Source organism: Galeopterus variegatus, unplaced genomic scaffold, assembly GCF_000696425.1.
Source record: "Galeopterus variegatus unplaced genomic scaffold, G_variegatus-3.0.2 Scaffold19639, whole genome shotgun sequence".
Taxonomy (NCBI): Eukaryota; Metazoa; Chordata; class Mammalia; order Dermoptera; family Cynocephalidae; genus Galeopterus; species Galeopterus variegatus.
Genome location: NW_007745750.1, coordinates 1 through 7,991, shown reverse-complemented (window position 1 = coordinate 7,991; position 7,991 = coordinate 1). Strand labels below are relative to the sequence as shown.

Sequence of the window (7,991 nt, the reverse complement as noted above, 5' to 3'; positions counted from 1 at the left end):
TTTGATTTCCTCTTATCTATTTTCCTTTTGGAAGAAAATATAATGGTCTTGTATTTTATTCTAATCATTTACTACTACGGATTATTAGTAGTATATATTCCCAATTATTCTACCACAACAGAGTCTATTTTCTCTGTGCTATAATTTGGTATCTGATAATTTTTACTGAAAAAGGGAATCCCCTCAGATTGACAAGAAAAAATAAGTGTCAGGACAAGATGGTGATTTTGGTAATTGACCAACAATACATATTTTTCAAACTGATCAGGAGAGTAAGTAAAAGACTGATTTGTGAAAGAACAAAGAAAAATAGGAAATGGAATAATCTGAATTTCAGTAGTATTGATATTACTTACCCAAGAATTCTAATCCTTACATTAACTAAATGGCAACCTAAAGATAACCCTCTCTGGAGTGGGATGTGGAGTTTTGTCCAGCAGCACTCCTGAGGATGAAACAGAGAGTATTATACTCCTTGGAGGTCCTGTTTCTGCACCTAGAAAAGATATCATTGGAAAGTGGGTTCTCCTTGAGTTAGAAAATCCCCACTGATCTATATTTGGTGTTTTATTTTTAGCACTATCTCCTATGGGTAAGTTCCTTATCTATTCTCAACTCTGATATTTTACATTGCTTATAGTTATTTTCTGGCCTCGCTGTTTCTTCTTATTTATTTATTTGTAACATAGTTGATTGTACACATCTGTGGGGTACGAAGTTAAATATCAATACTCGTGTACAATATGTGATGCTCAAATCAGAATAATTATTATATTCAGTAATATACACTGTCATTGCTATTCGTGGCCCTTTACCAATTCCTCCTCCCCCTCCTTTCCTGCTTCCAGTAACCTCAGCTCTCCTTTTGAAAGTTCAGTGTATTATTGTGAAAGTTATATCCTTCTTTCTTTCTTTTATTTATATGTTTAGTATTTTAACTCCCACTCCTGAGTGAGAACATATGGTATTTCTTTTTCTGTGCCTGGCTTATTACACTTAATATGATTTTCTCTAAGTTCACCCATGTTGCTGCAAATGGCAATATTTCATCATTTTTTACTGCAGAGTAACATTCCATTGTGTATATACACCATATTTTCCTTATCCAGTCATCTGATGATAGACATTTAGGTTGGTTCCAATTCTTGGCTGTGGTAAATAGAGTTGCAATAAACATGGGGTGCAGGTATCTCTTCAACATGATGCTTTCCATTCCTTTGGGTATGTACTCAACAGTGGAATTGCTGGATCATATGGCAATTCTATCTGAAGTTGTTTAAGGAATCTCCATACTGTTTTCCATAATAGCTGCACCAATTTACAGTCCCACCAACAGTGCAGGGGGGTTCCCCTTTCTCTACATCTTTCTTCCTGGTCTGGCTGTTTCTACTCCAAAAATAGAGGTGTGTGCTTCTAAAGTCATTTTAAATATCCCTATTCCCCAGAATCTTCAAAGATTTTACATAATTAATTTTGGACAGATTGCTGTAGAGGAGATGAAGTTCATATGAAAGGATGCCATAATCTCCAGCCATCTTCTAGACTCTGGAAAATAACTCCTCTCTGATTCCCAGCAAAATTTAATGAAAGAAGAATTGGTTCCTGAGTTCTACTAGTTCTTTGCTGGGAATTTGGAACTCCTTTTTAGTTATAAGTGAAGGCCCTCTGAATCATGTTAATAGAAAAAAAAAAAAAAACTAAGAAAAAATCTCATTTATTTTCTGTTGCCTTCTAAATAACTTTACCTTTGAGGGACAGTAGGTATTGAGCACCTTCTACATACTGTACACTGTGCTAGGCACTTTCAAAAACAGTATCTCTTATTTCTTATTCTCACCATAGCCTTGCCTGGTAGCTATTATTATCCCCTCTTTACAGATCAGAAAACTGGCTCAAATATTTGCCCAGTGTTTAAGAGATGGTAAACAGCAGTGTCAGGATTTAAACCCAGGACATTCCAACCCAGTTTTCCAGGACTTTTCTGAAGTACATACTCTTTCCATACCAACACATTGCCTCCTATACTGAATCACAAATGCCCGTTTTGTGATTAGTCATGAAACCTTATCTGTAAATCAAATGTCTGTAAATACAAATATATATCTACTAGAGAAGCTGTATAATTAAATGTATGCAAAAGAATCCTTTTAAAAATAGAAGACTTTCTATTTAAGGCAATGTTTGACTTTTTTCTAAATTCAAATTTCAGTATACTGAGATTATTTAATGCATGGCTCAGCTCTTCAAGGAAACCATATAAAACAAAATAAAATAATACTTTCTTAAAATTCTGTAAATATGTAATCATAAGAAGCAAATAAAACAAATCTAGTGAGACACATTTTAAGCATTTCAAACATTCCAAACACTGACAAACACAAAATGTGTCTTTATATTTAACCATGTTTAAGCTCCATTCTTCCTTCTCAGTTTACACTAGAAAGAGGGTGGATTTGGGAGGAGGGAGGACAGATAAAGTTGAAAGGGGCAATTATTTTCTTTTGATTTCATGGTACAAAAAATAGTATGCATTCAGAGCAGTCATGAGGTGCCTACATTCCTCAAATGCCCTCCCCACCTAGGGACAGTAATAGAACTGTGATCTTGTGTGTTTCCCTTACAAAAAGAAAGAGAGCTGTGATGGCTAATTTTGTGGGTCAACCTGACTCTCTCTGAGAAGGGATCACAGGCCAAATCTCTTCCTGGAGGTAAATTAGTTTTTAATGAGTACATTTTTTAAAGTTGCCAGAAAAAAAAAGTCAGTTTAATTTTTCTAATTTTCTTGTAAAAGATATACTTATTGATATAATCTTTCAAACACATTCTTCCCAATTGATATTTTTAGAAAAAAGAGGTTAAGGTTTAATTCAGTGTTCAAAGAAAAATTTAAGACATCAGACCATGAAACATTATCATCCTCTCAAGCTAATTCACTTACTTTTCACCTCCACATTCAGCTAATAAGTATATAATCTTTTAAAATGTAATTTATGGCCTGAAAAATATAATGACATCACTCTGATGCTTAACAGATCTTTTAGAATCTAGATCTGATTGTGCTGTCCCTGCCAACCACTGGATTAAGAATCTAAGATTAGTTCCCTAATAAAGCCCATGTTCTATTTTCTACATTTAAAAAAAATGTATTTATTACAAATATTCATGAGGTACAAAGCTGATTGTCCTCCCTCCTGCCCATGATGTGAGGGCCAGATTTTCTACAGTATTTTAAGTATCATATAATTAAAACTATTAATGTGATAGTGATTTTGTGATATCTTTCAGTTTTAGCAAAAATTAAACCAATTTAAAATTTTTAAACATTAATTTTTAATCAGCCTGGACACATTACAATGATCCCCAAAGTCTTCATTAAATCTTTTGATTGTACTAGAATTTTGTTGCATGGGCTACTGCCTGAAATAAATGGATTTTCAGACAGAGCTTACAAACCTTTATATTATAAAGATTTACATGGTAAGTATAGAATGATTATGAGGTCCAAGGGAAAGAAAAGATTTATGCACTATCTTGAAACCTGAGAGAAAAAAGAAAGGAACTTAGAATGTGGTGAAATAATAATTTGTGGCTTAATTCTGCGATGCAAAGTTGAAATAAAAGTGAACTTCACTTTATGGGATAGCTAGGTTCCTGAAAAATAAACTCTGGCAAATCTAATCTATGTTAATTAAGTCCAAGATAGAAAAGATAGCAGCAAAGATATTAAAATAATCAAGGGTATGAAGATACAATTGCAAGTGACCAGAGGTATTTTTCAATGTAATGGGAAAAAGAATAAAAATTCTTTTAATTCTATGAAATTAAGAAAGGCATAGTTAGAATAAAAAATGAGTGCTTCATTAAATCCTAGAATATTTAATTTTGGCTGACAAAATCTATACAATTTAGAAGGTAAATTTGGGTTTTTAAATGGGCCATGCAGTATCACACACAGTAGTAAACAATTACCCCAATATACAGTAAAACTAAAAATATTCCTATGTTAAGAAAAATCACCTTGTTTGAGGAGTACATTCCACAGTGTTTAAGGTTAGAAGCTTCAGTGGAAAAACACTGTCTTCTCTATACTGTTCCACATCTCACCATACTCCCCAAACTTTTGTCCACTGGTAGCACTATCAAAGACCAAAATATTCTGGATTATCTTCCTCAATTTAGCAATGTTTGGGATATACTACCACTGATTTTCATTAAAAAATTGGAAACGGGTTTGTTTAGAATAAAAAGTTAGTAGCCATATTTTAATGAAGAGCATTACAGGGGAAAATACACAAAAGGGTTCTTACTGCAAGGTTCCTAATGTTATTTTTATTTTGGTGTCAAAAGCTTAAAATAAGAAAGATAAAATACCAGAAAACACTGAACTATAATATTCCTTTTGGTTTATAATTAGCTTCTTCCCTAATACAGGTGTGCCTCATGTTTACTACTGATAAAATCCTGAAGTTAAAGTTCAATAATTAATTTTTAAGCAAGAAATCTTCCTGTAATACGATTAGCCATTCTTACAAATTATTTATTGGGAACTAAGAGTGCCTTGTCTTGACTGGGTCAGAGAGTTTGTGCCTGTACGATCTTATTTAGTAGTAGTCATAGCCAATATTTATTGATTACTTACTATGTTCCGTGCACTATACTGAGGCTTACCTAAATAACATTATTTCACCCTGATAACACCTCTGTGAGGTATCTATTACAATTGCCCTCATTTCATGGACAAGAAAATGAAGTCTGCCCAGGGTCACCCAGCTGGTAAGGTGTGGAGCCAGAATTTAAACCAGTCTGTCTCCAAAGGTCTGGTACTTTAACATTTGTCTAAAACTTTTAATAATTCTATGAAGTGAGCAGAACAGACTAAACACAAGGAAAGTGAGTCTTTGGGGACTAACCGATTTATCCAAATAAACCCAGTTAGCAAGGATAGTAAACCCAAGTCTTCTGATTCAGCTTTTAAATTCAGTATTCATTTTACTGTATTAAATATTAGGTTTTCTCAAAATCAGACACGCCTCTTCTCCACAGCAAGAACCCAAACAATTCTCCTTGGTAGCTTAGATATTTCTTTTACTTAATTTAGGAACAAAGTTACAAAGAAAAAAAAAATACTTAGCAGAATCTAACAAATTCAAGTTTATTAGTTCACACAGAAATTGAAACATAGCAGAGCTGATTTACCTGCACATGATAAAAGTACCTGAAATTTTTTCAAAGTGAGTTAGCAGATATTGCAAGAAGCAGTCTAAGGTGATAATTAAAACTGAACTTTGGAGTCTGACTACTCAGGTTCAAATCCCAGCTCTACCACCTACTGATTACAAGACCTTATTCACATTTATTTAGGCTTTCTGTGCCTCAGTTTCTTCATATGTAAGATGGGGATAATAATAGTAGTTACACTATATGGTTGTTGTGAGGATTAAATGATTTAATACATAAAATGCTCAGTGAGTGCCTGGTATATGGTAAGCACTTAATAATTATCAGCTAGTATTATTATTATTACCTTTGCATAATGAGATATGTTTTTATTCAATATGGAAAGCATATTTGAGTCTCCTTTCTCTATTTTAAGAAATAATTATTGCTTCTTTCCATAATTTTTACTTAAAATAAATTCTATTTCTTTTCAGAATACATCACCTGTTTGCCCCTAAGCATTATTTATTGGCCATAATCGACTGAACAAATGCCAGTTTATTTATAGTACATTTAGGCTTTCCTCTCATTAATCATCCAATTTACTGAAAAGAGTCTAGAATTGTATCAATACTTCTACAATTTTATGTGTAGAAATCTACCATTTTATATTTTCAGGAAAATCTCAAGTTATTTCCAGTTTGTCAAGTTTAAGACAAAAATAAAAATAAAAAAGAAACCAATATCAAGAGGAAAATAGAAAATACTTGATATCTGAATCATGTACTTTTGTTGTGTGCTCAATTATATTTACAGGTTACATGGATGGACAACTTGCAATACAATCAGATTCCAAAGCCCAGATTCTAAAAAGTGGAGGCACTACACTTTCTCAGAATAGCCAAGAAGAAAGCAAGGAAGCACTAAAGAATGAAATTATATTTACAGATTCTGATGAATACCTGATATCAACAAGAAAAAAGGAGCCAAAAAGAAAAGGAAAAGGCACTGATTCAGAGAAAGACAAGATAGGAATGGAAGTCAAGACAGAGAATGAAGCTGGAATACCACAAGGACAGGAAGCCCAAGAAAAGAAGAGTGAGGTCAGAATACTGAAAGGACAGGAATCCCAAGTAATAAAGAGTGGGGCCGGAATACCACCAGGACAGGAATCCCAAGTAAAGAAGAGTGACACTGGAATACCAAAAAGACAGGAATCCCAAGTAAAGAAGAGTGGGGCCGGAATACCAAAAAGACAGGAATCCCAAGTAAAAAAAAGTGAGACTGAAATACCAAAAAGACAGGAATACCAAGTAAAGATGAGTGAGGCAGGAATACCACCAGGACAGGAATCCCAAGTAAAGATGAGTGAGGCCAGAATACCAAAAAAACAAGAATCCCAAGTAAAGAAAAGTGAGACTGAAATACCAACAAGACAGGAATCCCAAGTAAATAAGAGTGAGATGGGCACACCACAGGGACAGGAAGCACAAGTGAAGAAGAGTGAGACTAGAATGCCAAGAAAACAAGAATCCCAAGTAAAGATGAGTGAGGTTGGAATATCAAAAAGACAGGAATCCCAAGTGAAGAAGAGTGAGGCAGGAATACCACAAGGACAAGAATCCCAAGTAATAAAGAGTGGGGCCGGAATACCAAAAAGACAGGAATCCCAAGTAAAGAAGAGTGGGGCCGGAATACCAAAAAGACAGGAATACCAAGTAAAGATGAGTGAGGCAGGAATACCACCAGGACAGGAATCCCAAGTAAAGATGAGTGAGGTCAGAATACCAAAAAAACAAGAATCCCAAGTAAAGAAAAGTGAGACTGAAATACCAAAAAGACAGGAATCCCAAGTAAAGATGAGTGAGGCCAGAATACCAAAAAAACAAGAATCCCAAGTAAAAAAAAGTGAGACTGAAATACCAAAAAGACAGGAATCCCAAGTAAATAAGAGTGAGATGGGCACACCACAGGGACAGGAAGCACAAGTGAAGAAGAGTGAGACTAGAATGCCAAGAAAACAAGAATCCCAAGTAAAGATGAGTGAGGTTAGAATATCAAAAAGACAGGAATCCCAAGTAAAGAAGAGTGACACTGGAATACCAAAAAGACAGGAATCCCAAGTAAAGAAGAGTGACACTGGAATACCAAAAAAACAAGAATCCCAAGTAAAGAAAAGTGAGACTGAAATACCAACAAGACAGGAATCCCAAGTAAATAAGAGTGAGATGGGCACACCACAGGGACAGGAAGCACAAGTGAAGAAGAGTGAGACTAGAATGCCAAGAAAACAAGAATCCCAAGTAAAGATGAGTGAGGTTGGAATATCAAAAAGACAGGAATCCCAAGTGAAGAAGAGTGAGGCAGGAATACCACAAGGACAAGAATCCCAAGTAATAAAGAGTGGGGCCAGAATACCACCAGGACAAGAATCCCAAGTAATAAAGAGTGACACTGGAATACCAAAAAGACAGGAATCCCAAGTAAAGAAGAGTGACACTGGAATACCAAAAAAACAAGAATCCCAAGTAAAGAAAAGTGAGACTGAAATACCAAAAAGACAGGAATCCCAAGTAAAGAAGAGTGACACTGGAATACCAAAAAAACAAGAATCCCAAGTAATAAAGAGTGGGGCCGGAATACCACCAGGACAAGAATCCCAAGTAATAAAGAGTGACACTGGAATACCAAAAAGACAGGAATCCCAAGTAAAGATGAATGAGGCCAGAATACCAAAAAAACAAGAATCCCAACTAAAGAAAAGTGAGACTGAAATACCAAAAAGACAGGAATCCCAAGTAAAGAAGAGTGACACTGGAATACCAAAAAGACAG

General features: G+C 34.7%; 1 protein-coding gene across 1 annotated transcript; it reads left to right on the top strand.

The window, feature by feature from the left end:
- Positions 1-378: 378 nt before the first annotated feature.
- Positions 379-7,955, top strand: LOC103583099 (uncharacterized protein C6orf10-like; the record flags this gene model as incomplete). The annotated part of the gene is given in 3 exon segments (XM_008564512.1): positions 379-418; positions 5,962-6,395; positions 6,621-7,955. Coding segments are annotated over 3 exon segments (1,809 nt in total), but the record flags the coding sequence as incomplete, so codon positions are not given.
- Between the last annotated feature and the right edge of the window lie 36 nt (positions 7,956-7,991).